The sequence below is a fragment of the Atractosteus spatula genome, chromosome 3 (assembly GCF_055471065.1).
Source record: "Atractosteus spatula isolate fAtrSpa1 chromosome 3, fAtrSpa1.hap1, whole genome shotgun sequence".
Taxonomy (NCBI): domain Eukaryota; kingdom Metazoa; phylum Chordata; class Actinopteri; order Semionotiformes; family Lepisosteidae; genus Atractosteus; species Atractosteus spatula.
In genome coordinates, this window is record NC_142708.1 from 38576877 (window position 1) to 38595689 (window position 18813).

The 18813-nt window shown below is 36.1% G+C and overlaps 1 protein-coding gene across 1 annotated transcript in view; it reads right to left on the reverse strand.

Moving 5' to 3' along the window:
* Positions 1-898: 898 nt before the first annotated feature.
* The window catches only part of fras1 (Fraser extracellular matrix complex subunit 1), a 352881-nt gene continuing 334966 nt past the window's right edge, over positions 899-18813 (reverse strand). Inside the window, exons 67-73 of the mRNA XM_088911421.1 lie at positions 7496-7603; positions 6549-6708; positions 6317-6433; positions 5915-6081; positions 5365-5570; positions 3685-3831; positions 899-3229 (exon numbers count right to left, since the gene is read on the reverse strand). Coding sequence (XP_088767547.1) covers positions 2648-3229; positions 3685-3831; positions 5365-5570; positions 5915-6081; positions 6317-6433; positions 6549-6708; positions 7496-7603 — 1487 coding nt within the window. The 3' untranslated portion in view covers positions 899-2647. The remainder of the gene's footprint in view (positions 3230-3684; positions 3832-5364; positions 5571-5914; positions 6082-6316; positions 6434-6548; positions 6709-7495; positions 7604-18813) is intronic.

The window sequence follows — 18813 nt, forward strand, 5'->3', positions numbered from 1 at the left end:
GTCCTTCTGCACATGTGCTGTTAACTAGTGAAGCACTAGCACTGGGTGGGATGTGCTGGATGTCACCACAGCCAGGTAGCAAAGGGACTCATGACATAGTCACCAGTAAGGTGCCAAGTGGGTTTTGTGGGAATTGGGAGTTCCTAAGCTAATCACTTTGAGTGATTTATGGCCAGTTTCTATAGCTGGGTCCTCTCCAATTGATGTTAACCGGCTACAAAATTAATACATAACACTACATAATAATTGATTAAATTAAAAAAATGTCCTTGTCCTAACTGCTATGAAAAACCAAATGGAATGTATTTTTCTACTATTGTGCTATGTACAAATTTTCTTTTTTTTTGTTAAGGCAACAAGACAGTACTAACAATATTGGTTAAAGCTACCAGTACAGTTTATATTTTATAAATATATTTATATTAATAAATTAATATAGTTTATTAATATATGATGTTCGGAAACTTTTTATTTTCAGATACCAGAATTTCCCTTTGCTTAAATGATAACATATTAATAATCCATAATAAATGGATTTAAAGAAGTAGGACAACATTAAATGTTTTTACAAACATCCCCAGAAGTGCCACCTACTGATCTTCTTTGTCCAGCAAAGATGCTTTTCGGCAGTGTAATGAATCACACTGCAGCAAAGTAATTTTGCCGTAGCAATGGGTTTCGATGCGTAATCTGAGTGGCTGTATCAGCACATTACTATCATGTTCAAATCATCTTATAACTTCATTGTAAACAACAGAAAGGATTCTTTTGTGTTCAAGTGCTAAAGTTTCCCTGACAGTGTCTGATTACATATCATGCTGCGGTAGATTATTTTAATTGTTTCTATAACTCTATAAGAATGGACAATGCAAGAATATGGACAGTAAGAAGATGTGTTATTGTTAGTGTCTTTATTTTTTTCATTACTAAAAACATGGAATACACCATTTACAGTAGGTAATGCAATGGTAGTATTTTTTAAATCAAGAAAATATAGCACCAAAAGACTTATTTATTGTGATAAAAAGCTTGTGTGCCATGCTACAAACGTTGACTACTCCAGTAGTTAATAATACACAGTAGTAAATTCAGTGCTATGGCAAATAATCAAAATGGTTTCTCACAGACCATCATAATACTATGCGATTTTACAAATCATTATTATTATTAAAATAATAAAAACACAAAATAACACAGTAAATAAAGAATATATAATATTACGTAATGAAAGATAAGTAGAAGAACAATTCCCAGTTACAAAATATTCTTGAAGACACTATTAGCATGTGATAATGATGACAAAAACATTTTTGGTGGATATTTCAGTGCTTTTGGCAAATCTTAAGTAGGTTGGGTAAATAAAATATTTAAGATAATATGTATTTGCATATATAAAGGAGTCTATCTAATGTTTACAGGCATTTAAAAGCATAGGATACTTACTTAAAATCACTTCAAAGATATAAAAAGTAAAATATGAACTGCAGTCTACACTTGTGCTAAAACTCCACAATCAATTTCAAGTTTCCCTTCACATGATGGATATGCACACCAGCTTTACAAAAAGTTACACTTGATGATGTCTGACTAAAATAATGCATATAACAAAATTCGAAACAATTTTTAAAAACTGGCTGCTGAAAATTATTTTAGTATTGTGATATATGGAAATACAGGTTTATGTGGACTCTGATCTATACTCTGTAAACGCCATGAGAATTTTAAAACATCTCACACTGATCTTGGATGTTCTTAAATGTCAAGTAATTGCAATTTTGCACAGAATATTTACACAGCTCACCAGGTTCCACACAAACACCCAAGACGTTCATAATACTTCAGAAATCATAGTGGTTATATTCTAGCTGTACAGTGTCACATAAAATGCACAATTGGAAAGCTAAACAACTCAACAAGTTAAGTCTCTGAGCCACTTGGATTGTCAATGTTTTTTTCATTTTAATAGATTTAAAAAATCAAATCTTGTTAAAAAAAATTCAACTAACTTTTATTTTTCATTTTTCTGCTGTCATGCGAAGTTAGTGATTTTAAAGTAAAACAATACTTAATGCTCTCTTGACATTAATAAATCTGCTGAACGGGAACAAATACATTTCTACATAGGATTCATTACCCAGTTTTAGCATCCCATTTTCCATGGATCCCCAAAAATGCTCAGAGTGAATAGGGCTGCACTTGTTATGCTGCCATAGAACACCTTATATTTGTGTACCCTTCTGTTTAGATGTATCAGGCATTAGCTAGTTCACATCACAGTATGTTGGATTGTGACTCAAACACACTGTGATTAGAAGAAGAAGAATGTTCAAGGAGTGAACAAAGATTGGTCCCTGGGAGTCCATTGACACTTTGATAACTGGTCACTTACTTGTTTTTTGATGAATAACTTTTGATTTATGGTACACTTTTGCATACTTGAAAAATGCAAGTCATTGAAGTGGGACTAAACCATCAGGATCAAGTTAATATAGCACGCTCGTCCTTTGCTCTCAAGAGGTAGCTCAGTTGTGAAATGTGTTACACTGCATAGCTGAAAAGGACTTTTCCCCTTTTTATATTTTTCTAAAAATACAGTAATTTTATTATTACAATGCCGGAAAACAAAAAATTGTAACATTGTATTGAATCAGACCTCTGTGCCATCATGTAAATTGTTATGACATTTGACTAAATTCACCTGCTTAAGCTTGACCTCTTTGACCTTGCAGGCCTCTTGGTTTTTATTGAGGATATTGTTTTTCACAGTGCAGTGCTTGCCGATTAAGTTCTTTTCAAGATGATCTACATTCCTCAGGCAGTCTTCAACTTTAGTGTTCAGTGGATACTTCTCTGCAAGATTTGTTGCATGCCTTTTCTTCTTCCCCTTTCTGCAGCTTTTCTTGGACAGAAAGCAAAAAGTAAATACAATGAGAAACAGGAAGATTACTGCAGCGATGGCACCACCTATGAAGTTACTTGTTTGTGCAGTGAAGGCTGCTGCCTGCATTTCCAATTTCAGGGTCTTCATGTTGGTGCCATTCTTCACCTGATCTCCCTCATTGTCATAGATGAGTGATTCATCCAGAGTCAGGCGCCCTGTGTTATCTACAAGATCTCTCTGACTGCGCTTCAGCTGGTAGGTCAATGAGCGCTGGATCCTTGGCCCTGAAATGGCCTCTGGTCCAATTATATAGATTACTTGCAGGTACCATTGATGACCAGCTTCCACCTAAAAAAGGGAGACAAGGAAAGTAACTTAATTTTAGAAAAAGGTATCTTTAGACGTCACCTACCCTTTAATCTAAAGACAGGTATATCAACAAAAACTTCAGGTTATGTTTTTACTTGATGTGAAATTTAAATTAAAAAAATATCTGCTGATTACCAAACGAAATGTAGAAATGAAGATTATTGAATTTATTTAAATTATTTATCCATCTTTAAAGTACTGAATATGACACAAAAACTGAAAGCAAAATCTCATGTATTCCAATAGTTTATGTCATGAAGAAATTGATATATATTTTTTGCAAATTCTAGAGAAAAGAAACAAAAGTAAACCTTAGACTCCATTCAGTCCATCGATCCTACATTGATCATTTGGAAGCTGGAATTTAATATAAATCAAGCTAATGTTTTGATGAGGAAGTATCATTAATGATAGCATTTATTACAAATACCAACCTTATAAAGGGCATCAACCTTCATTGTGAATCCATCTACACCAGGCATTGCTGTCATTGACTGGAGTTCAGGAATATCAGTAGCAAAGTGAGCCTCAAATGGCACATCATGGAAATACTTGTCACAGACCTCAGGCTGTTTGCGATCCTGATGAAAGAGGAGTTAATTATTGTAAAATCTAGCTTAAGAATAAACCCAAGAAAGTGTAAATTTAATGTGTGTTTCAAATACGAAAATACCTACAATGGACTATTTCGTAAAAAAGAAATGTACTGAACCAATGGAAGAAAAACACTGACATGCTAGCTGTAAAATGAAAGTAAGAATTGGAAAGGACTTTCTAAAAGATCTGTTACTTTTGAAAACAAACACATAACATTGCTCTTGTATACAGTAGGTAAGACTACTGCAATGCCCTACTATCAGGGAGCACCCATCACTCTTTCAAAACCTTACAGTGAATTCAGAATGCAGCAGCTAGAATTGTTACTAGGAGCAGAAAGTACAACCACATAACCCCTATACTTAGCTCTCTTCATTGGCTTCCTGTCTGGTACAGGGCGGACTTCAAAATCCTTCTCCTTATAAGGCTCTCAGAGGTCAGGCACCTGTCTATCTAATGGAACTTATTAATGTATACAATCCAAGTCGCCCACTTTGATCACAGAATGCAGGTCTTCTTCATATTCCACGCATTAATAAAAAAACAGTTGGCGGTAAAGCCTTTAGTTACAGGGTCCCTAGCTTATGGAACAGTCTCCCACCCCATGTTCGGGATGCCAAGTCAATCTGAGTATTCAAACCCAGACTGAAAACCTATTACTTCAGCATAGCCTACTCACACCTTAAATTATAGCCTGCTGCAACCATGGCTGCTGGTGTTGCTGTACATGCCATTGTGTGTCTCTGTGTTAGCCCACCAGGTAGATACATCTGTTCTGACCAAACTATCCTATTCTCCTCCCCACATGTCCGGATGGCGCCTGGGCTGGGCACCATCTGAGTTGGATGCTGCATCACTGCCATGGATCGAAGAGGGACATTGTGGATATAGCTATCGTTTAGGACGATTTTGCTGGTCTACAGAGATCTGCATGGAGTACTGACATACAGAAGACATGATGGATGAATACCCTTATTCATTTATTCCTTTTTTTTTAATTGTATAATGTTTGCATGCCCAAAGGGGTTGGGGAGCCAGTTGACCTTGAACCCCTAGATGTTTTTTTTCTCCTTACTAAGGAGTTTTTGGTGTCTCGCCTCTGTTGTCTTCTGGTCTATTCTGTTCTGTATAACATGTATGGTCACTTGCTTTGTTAAGCACCTTGGGACAATCTTTTTGTGAAAGGTGCTATATAAAAATAAATGGAGTTGAATCATCTGAGAAATTATATAAAAGCTTATTATAATATCAGAATTTAAAAAAATGCATGTTACTTTTCAACAAAACTAATTCTGATTTTAAATCTAAGAATATCTTAGATTTATGCACAAAAGATAAGACTGCATGTATTTAAGACACATTTATTCCATTTAAACCTAAAGATTACATTACATAAAGATTTCTGTACTTTATTCAACACAAAAACCTTCAATGGATATTCTTGCACTGGTGTGCAAGGTAAATACACTAAGAATATAGAATTAATAATGAAACATTTCTGAGAATATGACACATACCAGGAGTAAAAACCTGTGCTTCAGGTGCTTGTTAGGCTGAATACAGCCATACTGGGGGCCCTCGTTGTAAATAGTCCCAGTAGGGTCAAAGAAAGGCACGTAGCCATCTCTGCCAGTGCAGAGATACACCTTTTCTAGCTTCAGCTTGTATGCCACATTCAGGTTCTGTTCAGGATTCCAAAGCACTCGGCCATACAGAGTCTGACCTGTGGGAAGGGAAAAAAGACAAAATATAACCCATTATGGCTAGTCCAGATAAAAAGTTTCAATTACATAAATTTTTGTATTTTAATTAAAAATAATATGTAGCAAATCACTACTACATTATTTTTTTTAAAAAAAGCAGGTATTGTTGCCTTAGGTAGCAGGTGGGACTCACTAAAGCTGAATGAGAACTGAATGACTTTAGGACTCTTAATCTTTGCTCCTAGTCACTCACGTATCAGTTACAAATCATAAATTAAATTTGATTTGAAGCTAAGGGAAAATATTTGGGGAACCTTACTGAGATCTACAGAGAATGAAAAAAAAAATTAAATAAAAAATGTACCCATAGAAAAGGCTCCTTTGTAATCCATTTCAGCCAAGGACATTTCTGCTACAGCTGGATTCATCATAAAGATCTTCTCATTGTTGCAAAGTTGGAACTCTGTATTTAAAGAGTAGACAACAGGAACTGGGCGATTTGTCTGCTGGAACGCGATGGGAACCAGAAACCTAGGACAGAATTTAAAGAAAATATTAACCAATACAAATATTAATCAAAACTCCATTGAAATCTCAGCATTCTATACTGTTGTATTGTTTGTTTCACTCTGGATAAACATTTCTTAATTATCAATTATCACTGTCAAAAGCATTTAAATAATATTTTAAATCATGTAAATGCTGATGAACATGAAATAACGTGCCCTATCAAGCATTAGTCATTAGAAATAATGCAAGGTATTACTTCTCTGGTGCATGTGCTGTACAAGAGAGGGGCTTATCTCCATGGTCAGTCCAGGGTTGTGTGGGCTGAACAGTGCAAGGCATAAGGAAGACTGTGTACTCTCCAGAGTAGTCTTTTCTGAAAACACAACACAAATAGCAAGGAACAAGGGTGTCTTTTGAAAAAGACAATTCTACTTTGTGCAGAACTCTACACAAATATACGAATACGAAATATACGAATTCCAATTCACCTGCTATAGGAGCTGGTTGCTCTCCAAAGCTGGTAGGGGGAGTCAAAAGACTGGGCACTCCACAGCAGTTGCAGCTCAAAGTCAATGCCCCCCAGGTGATCTGGTGCCATGAGGTGAGACCTCTGTCCAGGGAGGGTGTGGTGCTCCAATACAAACTGGCCTAAAAAACGAGAAGAAATGCACTGAAATTTAAAATACTTCTCAATTCTAGACTTTTGAATTTATACAGGATAAGTGAAATGATTGCTTAGTCCAGACACTGTTATGACGTTGTCCTTCGGCTAGCGGATGCTAGAAATGGGGAAACTGCCCCATTCTCACAAGGGCTCATGGTTTTTCAGGGTTTTGCTACTCTGACCAGATCATGTTTTCGTGATCCATGTTAATCAGCTCATTATTTAATTTCTGATTTTCTATATAAAGCAAAGGTGCCGCTTTGACGGCACTTTGTCATTTTTTCACAAGCACCGTTTCACTTGCACTTCTATCTCACTCTACTCTTTTGTTTGCTGAGCTAGACAGTCTTGTCTGCACAAGTGTTGCAGCTCCATGACTTATTTTTTTACTTGTCTCATAAAAGGATCCCTTTTAGTTTATGCTTTTTTCAGGGCGCTCGTTATTTCGTTTCTGCATACCCGAGCCTCCTTTAATCTTTTTACGAGGCTCACCATTCAGTTTCTGCCTACCTGAGCCTCTTTCTCTTTTTTTTCTGGCACCCACTATTCAATTTTTCCTTACCTGAGCCTCCCTTTTTTTCCGGGAGCTCATCATTCGGTTTCTCTATACCCGAACCTCCCTTTTATTTTTTCTGACCCATAGGGTCCCTGGTAGTTTTTTCCTGAAGCCTGCACTTTACCCTGCGCAGCTTTCTCTTTTTCTGGACACTCGTTATTTGGTTTCTCCGTACCCGAGCCTCCCTGTACTTTTTTCATTGAACAATGTCTTACCTCTAAATTTGGCATGTGTCTTAAATTCAATAACCAGACGACCATCCTCCCTGATATAAATTCTGATGATCTGCAGTCTAGCAGACAGAACACTGTCGGTTTGTATACCTACCAGAATAAGGAGAAATAGGATTTAATTATTTAAACTCATAATGTAGTTTACAAAGTATAATTTGAAATGGAAAAGTAAATGCACATCATTGACCTTTTGTGTCATTTTATCATCAAGGAAAATAATACTGTCAAACATTTTTCCTTTTGATTAAAATTTCCTCCTGAATCTGAAAATAACTATAAAACATAAAAAGAATTTAAAATGTCACCTTTAGTGTTCCACACTAGAAAAATATAATGATTTGAAAATAAAAGAAAAATAATGTAACAATGGGTAAGAAGAGTTACAAAATGGGATACAAAGATACAGAAATCTGGGAGATGAATTTTACAGGAAGAAAGAAATCTAATAAATGTAGAGATTAAGAAGTCAATCACTAAGAGCTGGAGAAGACTGTGAACAGTGTAATCATGGCTGTGAAAATTATAATTGGTGACTGAAGAAATTTGTCATTTGTTGGAATAGTGTATAAGAAAGCTGTGTAGATTAGGTTGGAAGTATAAAATAACTGGTGTATCTGGAAAAAAAAGGTTCCAGCTGAAGCTAGCCTCAGAGCAGCACAGACACAAGATCAGGTCTCGTGTTAACATACAGATGCAGCCATTCAAAATGCACGGTACAAACCCGTACCACGGACAACTACGCGTGCGCCACCGTGCCGTACCCCGGTATGTGATTGGCTGCCCAAAATGACCAACAGGGGCACTCGTGGTGCATTGCTCGGTAGTGAAAAGATTTAATCATTTAATCTCTTTACTGTGCACATTTTAATCCGCTTAGTATTGAATATTTATATGGAATTTTACCACTAAAAGGAAATTTTAGTAGCTGAGCATAAAAAGAATTGGAGCATAATGCATCTGAAGGTCATAAACGATATGAATTTAGGAGCATAAACATATTATGTAAACTGTATATTGCTGGTATTGGTATTTTAAAGAAAAAATACACACCAGTATTCCATTTCTCCCTAAACATTTTAAGCATCAAAGTCTTACATGTGGTTATTTCGAAACGTTTTTACGTGCTCCTTCTGACCATATTACTGTTTGTTTATATACTTTGTGAACATTGATCGTTTTAACCTTTTCTGCGAATACGCTTGTTATAGGATTAAACAAAAGCATACTTTTAGAATTGGATTAATAGGGAATATAATATTGATTCGCGTATCTAAATACATTAATAATGGTTTAACTATATTCATATACTGTTGCACAAACAGTAATATAAGACTTTCCATTGATACAGTATGTGTATATGCTGTTTCAGGAGTTGTCACATGACTTGCCTTGGTGGCGTGATAGCTTAAGCGACTGATTTATAACCCTGAGGTCGGGTGTTGAAACCCAGCTGTTGCAGTGACTTTTCTTTTAACAAATAAACATTTCTTTGAAAAACTAAAATAGTAAATATTACGGGCATTATATTGACCTTTTTTTATATTTCTACATATCACAACATGTTTGTACTGTTGAACACGTATGATGTACGATTCTAAGATGATCATGAGGAAGTCAGTGCATTGTCAGATTGTGAATCAATAAAGGCATTTAATTAAACACGCGTTTGCGATTTTAATCAAAATGGGAAAATGGGGTTAAACCATTAGACATGCAATACACTTCCTCGTGATCATCTTAGAATCCTTGAGTAAGCTGCAAGATTTTTTTATACATAGCATTCAGAAATACAATCGAGAATAGTTTTGTGGTGTAAGCATAAATGAAACTTTTCTAAAATGTATAACAAAATTAAAGACAATTAAAATCCGTAATCTGTAATCTTTCCACGTGTAATGTCATTAGAAAGTACAATAAGTTCCTGCGTTGTCTAATGATGGTATCAAAAAAGAAACCTGTGCTTAATGATAATTAAGAGACTTAGAAGTAAAAAAAATGATTTACGTTGTTTAATTTTAAACTTTAAGTTATGAACACAGACGGAATTGGTGCTTTACAGCTCAGTGCAATACTGAGCTCCGTGCTTCCTCCTTCCCGGTGAGATCTCCCCCTCTGACACAGCATAGTGGGCGGTACACTGTTTTCAAAGCCTCTGATTGGGGAAAAAACACCTGCTGATCTGTTCTACATACCAGAAAGACAACAGAATATGATTTTTTCTATTCGAAACGTGTTGTTTTTTATGAAATTCGTGTATTTTAAACGTTTAAATAGGAAGTAAAAACCTTACAGCATAGACAGATTCTAAGCTGATCAAGAGGAAGAAAAATCACCCATTTTTCGTGCATAAAAAGTGGTAATTAACTATCGAAACCTGTTTTTATAGCTTTTAAAGTTGTGCAATGTCTAAGCAGGAACACATCATTATATCTCGTTTTTGATTTATTTTTTAAGAATTAAAAAAATATTGACTAAGCAGGAACACATCATTATATCTCGTTTTTGATTTATTTTTTAAGAATTAAAAAAATCGTTTGCCCAGCCTAATTTTAAAGACCTCTACTTGTGAAACTTTTTGCAGTCTGTACATAAAACTATATACACAATACTGCTGACAGCAGGACAATTCCTATACTTTACTCACTCATTTTTTACACAGAAGACTGACACAGCTTCGCGTTGTGAATCTGTTTTTCTAAGAAAACATGTGTCTGTGGGGGAAGGTGGAGTGTCTTTGGAAGACTCGCCCTAATCTACTTTGAAAATACCTGTGAAACCGGTTTAACTCGGCACAGCCAGCACTCCTGCAGAGAGAGATGAAAACCGCACAGCGCCAGGCAAATGCACAACATTAATGTAGGGCTTTCGGGCTCAAGTGGATTTGCGCCCTACACCCTCCGGTACCGCTGTTTACATACAGTACGAACATGTTGTGATATGTAGAAATATAAAAAAGGTCAGTATAATGCCAATAATATTTGCTATTTTAGTTTTTCAAAGAAATGTTTATTTGTTAAAAGAAAACTCATAGTGACAGCTGGGTTTGAACAACCGACCTCAGGGTTATAAAACAGTCGTTTAAGCTATCATGCCACCAAGGCAAGTCATGTGACAGTCACTGAAACAGCCATACACATACTGTATCAATGGAAAGTCTTATACTACTGTTTGTGCAACAGTATATGAATATAGTTATACCGTTATTAAATTATTTAGATACGCAAATCAATATTATATTCCCTATTAATCCAATTCTAAAAGTATGCTTTTGTTTAATCCGATAATGAGCGTATTCGCAGAAAAGGTTAAATTGATCACTTTTCACAAAGTATATAAACGTACAGTAATATGGTCAGAAGGAGCACGTAAAAACGTTAAGAAATTATCACATGTAAGACTTTGATGCTTAAAATGTTTAGGGAGAAATGGAATACTGGTGTGTATTTTTTCTTTAAACTACCAAGACAAACCATATACAGTACAGTTTACATACAGTAATATGTTTATGTTCCTAAATAATATATTTTATGAGCATGTGAAAGGCATGGCGAATCGGAGATTCTCAAGATTTACTTTGTATGATTGGAAACGAATGCGTGATCGGATCAACGAAATGCTGTGGTGGTACTTTTTGTCAATAAAAAAATAAAGTATTTTAGTTTACAAAGTGTGATGTCGCCAGGGGAAAACAGCTGTAATAGAGATTTAACTCACACCACACTGATCTTCTTTGTTCTTCGTCCGTACGTCTCCCCAAATCCGTTCCGTAATCCGTTGCCAGTATCCTTAAATGATCCAAATTTCCAAGTCCGTATGTCCACACTACTCTGCACCATATCCAAGTCGCAATCCATAATCTTAGTCATAAACCGTATCCAATAGTCCGTTATTCTTAAATTCCTTCCCACACAATCCTAAATCTCTCCTTCCTCCAAAACGCTTTCATCTTATCAGCTTCCGCACCGGCTCATCGCTTCTGGGGCATTTATATCCTGTTTCCTGATGTAGTTCAGCTGTGTCTCCTTGTTACGCTGCATAGGCTTTTTCCAATAGCGGGTCAGCTAGTTATCCTGGGTGGCCATCTTGCCCAGGTCTATATCGAGTATTTTCAGTGTTTTGTTCCGGAAATACCGGTTATAAATGACCCTTCCCCGGGTCCTCTTACAAAAGATGGTTACAAAGAATGTGGACCAGGGTAATACTTTGAGTTTACGCTTGTCCAAGGTCATTGATTATTAATACTATTAGTAATATCTTCGGTAAAGACTTTGATGCATAAGATACTTCTGCATAATTAAAATATTTATGATAAAAGTAGGTTGTGTACTTTTGCCCAACTGAGCAATCTTGCTTTCATAAAATATACCAACTTTTTAATGTATGATGATTAACATGCTGTTATACACAGTTTAAATTTAAAAGTCTAGAGAGTATACAACTTAAATTCTTAATTGAATAAAGATTGTCCCTCAGCAGTGATTGGGATTCGAAACCAGCATTTTCTGGTGACAGCTCAAATGCTGTACAGGAGAGGTTAAGCTTTATTAGCTCCTCCTGGCAGTTTTACAAGGTGATTCCGGATACTATTAACATAATCTAATTTGCATATGGTAATTTGCGGTATGACGTAGCATGACGCGTTATACCACATTTGACGCGACACGCCCACCGTGTTATACCGCAGCATACCCCACTTGTTTTGAATAGCTGCATCCGTACACAATGTTAGAGAGTAGTGGATGTGAGATTCTGCTAATAATATAAATAGGAAAGAAAAGGTCTGAGAGATGAGAGATGAGATGAGAGAGATGAGTACCTTGAATAGGTTACTAAGCATAATGTTAGTGTCAATCTCAGAGGCAACTTGAAGGGAAAGAACAACAATTCCAGCTGCCTGTTTTGGAAGTGTAAATACAGGGCTGTCCAGGAAGTCTGGTGAGTGAGAGCAGTGTGATTTTGTGTTTGTATCAGAGAGTGAGGTATGGAGGAGGGACCATCTCCCTGACAATACATGGTATCAGGGTAAAGGGTCAGTCTAACCACTGATATCTTGTAATGGGCATGTAGTGGTGACAAAGTGAGGATGCCACTGATCGATGCTGTATGTTGAAGTAAAGGCAGTAGAGAGAAGAAGGGGAAGCAGCTGCGTCAGCAGCTACGAGTTTCACGGCCTGGGATGCGAGAGTGAGGTGTCATGAGAGATTTTGTGAGTTTTAAAATGTGTGTTGAGTCTCAGCATGAGAGTGAGGTGCTAGAAACTTGGTATAATGAGTGTGAGAAGTCTCAGTGCGAGACAGAGTTGCTGGAGACTTTGTCTTGGAAATTTGAGACCCAGCCTAGTGGCGTCGGAAGATGATGTCAGTGGCTGGAGGGTGACCTGGAAGTCTGAGGGCTGACTGGTTACGAGAAGATGAAGCTGAAGGCTCTGGACTTGAGTGAAAGAGCAGAGTAGGCTCCCCATACAGTGAGGGAGCAGGGTGGCTCCCAGTGAGAGAGTGTTATCAAGGTGCAGGGAAAGGTCTTTAAGAGTAGTTGCCTTGGTTGTTGTCATGTCAGCCCACAGGTAAGGTAAAAAAAGTAGAGCTGGCCCAGCAAAACAGGACCAACCAATAGAGGGATGTCTGCTGATACTCCCTGAAAGGGACTAGCCAGAGGGCAAGAGTTGGAGGTGATGCTCGTTGAGGAGAGTGCATGAATGTGCATGAGAATGCATGAGAGTAGAAGATGAGCAACCACTACTCCTGTCGTATATTTAAGTTGGGAAGGAAAACATAATTGTTTCTTATTTTTTATTTTGAAGGAGAAGTAAAAATATGCTCAGTGCTGTTTACTGTGTATGGTATTTGTGAAGCAACACTAAACTTAGCAAAGGTTTGTTTAACAAGTATTTCATTTGCATGTTAATTGGTTTTTGTTTAAGGGCATCTTTAATTGCCTTACTCTTTCCAGGCTTCCTAGAGATTGTTGGTCGTGTGGTCTTTCACATGCAATGCCTTTCAGCGTAACTTATCTGATGTAACACGGGAGTGTCTTGCATTTTGATGGTTGCACTGTCTCCTCACAGTTGGGGATACTGGAGGAAGGGGCTAAAAGGCACTGCATGTTAAAGAACAAGACCACTGCAATGCCATTTTCATGCAATGGCATTCATCTTCAGAATTAAACGAAAAACAAATACCATTAACTAAAAATAGAAAAATAAATGATAGTCAGAAAACTTTTTTGCACATTCATTACATGTCGTTGCAGTAGTATGTCACTCTGATTGGATCACTGAACATGCAGAACACTGGGAAAGGTAGGCTCTTAGTTCATGTATCCAGTGCCATGAACTACTGTACATAAACTACAAGCATTGCTTAGTGATGGATATATTTAATAGTAAGTTTCCATTTAATTTCCATTACACTAGCCATTTTCATTTAATTAGCAGGGAATATTTCCAAAGACAAACAGATAATGGGTCATTAAAATAACCAGTTTCTAGGTCAATATACAGTAATAAAAACATTCTCATTTAACTTAACAACCAAACAGCTTTTTGCTACTACTGGCAATGCTTTGAGAATTTGTGAAAAGAAAAAAATACCCTATTTTTTAAAAAGCATTTTGCTTTAGGATTGCAAAGTTTCAAATAGATAAAATAAGCACTTGGGGCATCTTAAAAGGAAAGCCAAATTGTGGTATTTGCTTTTACCATGAATGAAAACAGAATTCACTGTCAACTATGCTACAAATAAACTGTACAGCACATAATTTAGGAAAGTGTTTGGGTCACTAAAAACCCAATTAATGGATATGATTTAGTATACAGTCCCTTGACAAATTTTAAGTTGGTTTTTATCTAAAGAGGAACTTGCCCATTGTGGTACAACCTTTTCTCACAAAAGTCACATTTAGTAATAATAATTTATAAACAATAATAATGTATTTGTTATAGATTTAAATTAATATAATTCACTTTTAAAGGTGCTAAAACCTTTTAAGGAAAAATATATTTTTTTTATATTTAAGGGGATATGTATTTAAGAAGTTATCAATCTGAGAAGGAACAGATAATTCCATAATAATTCCATGTGGTTCTGGAGAAAGCCAAGTAGAATGCTACTTACATAACTTCTGTTTGTAATCATATGCTGTTTATTGTTTTTAATTTGAAAACTTTAAATTTAATTTTACTACCTGATATGTAAACATTTACATTTATATTCATAATTATAGTTATATTGTAGAGTTCAGAAACAATAATACTTATTTTGGTTCTTTTTATTTTCAGGTCCAAACTTTCTCTTCAGTTACACAATTTCATATTAAGTGGATTTCCAGTACATGAATGTTACAGTACTGTACTTCAAAGTACCATACAGATGCAGCCATTCAAAGTGCGCGGCACAGACACCGCGGTACAGATACCGCAGGTATGATGACACGGGATACCGCGGTGCGTGATTGGTTGACCGACAGGGGCACTCGTGGTCCGTTGGTCTGTCGTAGAAAGACTTACTGTAAACGTCTTTACTGTGCCCGTTGTAGATATTGAATTTTACCACTGAAGGGAAATCTTAGTAGCTGAGCATAAAAAGAATAGGAGCATACTGTAACGCGTGTGAAGGCCATAAACGATATTAATTTTGGAACGTAAACATACAGTATATAGCTGGTCTTGGTACTTTAAAGAAAAAAATACACACCGGTATTCCATTTCTCCCTAAACATTGTAAGCTTCGAAGTCTTTAACTAACGTGATACCGGAGTCAACAAGCATACTTTTAGAATTTGATTAAAAGGGAATATAATATGGAATCGCGTATCTAAAGAATTTAATAACGGTATGATTATATCCGTGTACTGCGGCAGGGCTGTGTAGGGCTGTTTCGCCTGCCTGATCATGCGAGCTCTCTTGTAGCCTACTGGTCTAGGTGCGTGACTACCAACTGGCAGGTTGTGTGTTCGAATCCAGCTGGTGCTGAACTTTTATTTTAACAAACATTTCTTCGAAAAAATAGGTAAGCGATATTATGGATATTATGTGTGTGTGTGCAACAGTAAATTTTTATAGAGAAATGGAGGCTGGACAGTATGCGTTACAATATAAACATTTATATTGATTTAAATCGTGTTCTGATTTAAATCGCAAACGCGTGTTTAATTATGTGTTTTTAATCATAATCAGGCTAATGCATTTCTACATTTTCTGTATGAACCAGCTTAGAGGTTCATACAGAAAGACAGCTTGTGTTTAAATTGAGTGTAAGGTAATTTATGCTTCTAAAGTCATGGTCAGTATTATTGTACTGTGCTGTACTGTGTCACATTATTTTATAGCGTTTTTATTGCGTTATTAAATCCGGTGGCGCTGTGTTAGTTTCCTGACTCACATTATTTAAACTACCACATTGATCATTCATCTCTAAATAAACTTTATTTTATATAGCGTTTTAAGCGATTAGGTAATTAGATTGCTCATAAACCTAATCGTTTTCTCTACATAAACACAGCGTGATTGCTCTCTGAAAATGCTTTTCCTTTATTTTTAAAGTAGGCTCAGATTTCAACTATAGATCGTATTATTATAAACTTTCTTGGAAAAATGTATTTTATGTAAACCATGTTTGCTATTAATTCATTTAGGGCTAAAATACGTTCATTGTCTTCCAATCGAGTCGAGTTGACATTGGAAGCCTGCCACACCCGGACTGTTAAACCAACGCATTAGCACGTCAAAGCCCATTGAGCCAGTATTGGCTTTAGTATCCCCCCCTTCTCCCCTCAATTCAATTCAATTCAAGGTGTTTTATTTGCATGACAGATGGGTACAAGCAGTGTTGGGTATGTATATTGTAACGCTTACGGCAGACAGGCACTGTGTAAGAGCCGGCGCACCAGAGCAGCGCACCGAGGGAGCGTCTGCATTTCTAACTTAGTTTTTAAAATTAGTCAAGCAATATGAAGCATCTCCTTTTACTTAGTGCCTGAGCATAAAAAGAATAGGAGCATACTGCAACGCGTGTGAAGGCCATAAACGATATTAATTTTGGAACATAAACATACAGTATATGGCTGGTCTTGGTACTTTAAAGAAAAAAATACACACCAGTATTCCATTTCTCCCTAAACATTTTAAGCATTGAAGTCTTTAACTAACACGATACCGGAGTCAACAAGCATACTTTTAGAATTTGATTAAAAGGGAATATAATATGGAATCGCGTATCTCAAGAAATTAATAACGATATAATTATATTCATGTTGCAAAAGAACTGCAACGGACATAAAAACTCCCTTGCTTTTAACAGAGCGTTCCATAATTTCTAACTACGAAAATGCCAGGTGAAAGGATTTGTAAACATATTTTGTTAAAGCAAGTCAGTTTTTTCCACAACACATAAAAGACATTTTTCCAAGAAAGTTTAGCCTTTGTCACTAATGAAACCACTAAATAAAGACATAAATATAGAAATCTTAAGATTTGTTCTATTTAATGTTAGTAGCAGGATGAACTGTCAGAGTGTATATTTTGTCGCAGAGTTGCTGCAAGATGTTAACAGTGAAAAAGGTATTTAGAAATGAGTTATTTCAAGATGAAAATTTTCAGAATAATTGCAAATCTAGCAGGATAGAGAAAGCACAGAAAACTGGCAGTTAGATTGATCAGATTAGTATGAAAAGTCATTTAGCAAAGGGAATTAGAAGAGTGACAAACTAGTATACTTTAGATATTTTTTTCTGAACCAGGGACAATCTGATCATGTTTCCCTATAACAATAATAAAAAACTTTATTTGATATATCACCATTAAAGGTGGCATGTCAAAGCAATACAGTAGATGTAAAAACAGATAAAAGGACCACAGATTACAAAGTAAATGCATATAAGAAAGACAAGCAGTTAGAGGTGCTACCAAAATTAGAAAATGAAGCAGATACAGACACTAAGTCTTCTGAAAAGAAAGGTTCTGAGGTTAGATTTAAACTGGCCTTGGTGTGTGTGTGTTTGTGTCTGTCTGTCCTGTGATGGAATGGCGCTATGTCCAGGGTGTATTCTGCCTTGTGTCCGTCGCTTACTGGGATAGGCTCCAAATCCTCTGTACTGGATAAAGAGATTAGAAATGGATGGAAGTAAAGGCACTGTGTGGATGGAACTATACACAGTGTTAGAAACCCACTATGAAATGGCAGCATCTCACTGAGAATAAAACATTTTATACTGCTGGCTTAAGGAAACAGCCTTTCCACCTCTCTTGCACATCAGTATCCATACCTAGTTATTTAAACAAATTGCCTCTAATTATAAACATCTTAATATGCTGGCTCTGTGGATCCGCATCAGCTATGTTTGCCCATTCCTTCAATTCATGTGCATCCAACACACAGTTCAACGCTAGCAACTACACAAAATCTAAAATATGAGCTCTACTTGCCACTTACAGTACCAACAGTACCAGCTAACTTTAGTAGTGACATTTTCATGGATCTTTTTAACAATAAAATTTACAACATCAGACTTCAGACACAATTAAACAGGCCTCAAAAAAGTCTGGTACAAACATTTTCAGCATGGAATAAACCGTTACTTTAATGGTATAAACCTTAAATGGATTCATATTCTCAATAAGATTTGGTGCTCAGTAACATGACTTAGAAAATGACAGAAGACATACGTATCATGCTTATCCTTCTATTTTTCATAATCGTAAACTCCTTAAGGCAGTTACATTTTCTCTGTTCTGACCTGGAGTTACAGAGAAATTTAAATTCTAATAAGAGATTTGTAATGAGGAAAGTCATACCAATCACTCATACAGTACCAGGATTTGCAATTACAATACAAATACTTTCTTTCTGTATGTGTTTATTTTGCAGTTTGAGTCTATGGCATTCCTTTGGGGGTCTATACTCCAAGGCATGACTTTTTATGTACAAACATCAGTATTTACTGCTATTAATTACTGTACGATTTATAGTTGAAATCTGAGCCTAGATATAAAGTTAGATATAAAGTTAAAATCTCGACAAAGCAATGTAGGAAATACAGAGAAAATAAATCCTTTCTGACATCTAAAATCAGTTTCGAGCAAGGTCTCTAAGACGAACAAGAAAAAGAAGATTTTCGGAGGGCAATTACGCTGTGTTTATATAGAATAAGTGATTTATGAGCAATCTAATTTCTTGTTCGTTTAAAACAGTGAAATGTCAGCTGTAAAAGATCGCACCAGAAACAGCACTCTCTCTGCCTGTCATAGACGTTCAGGAAAGGCTGAATGAAGTCATGTCAAGTACAATAATTCGGAGATCAATAAT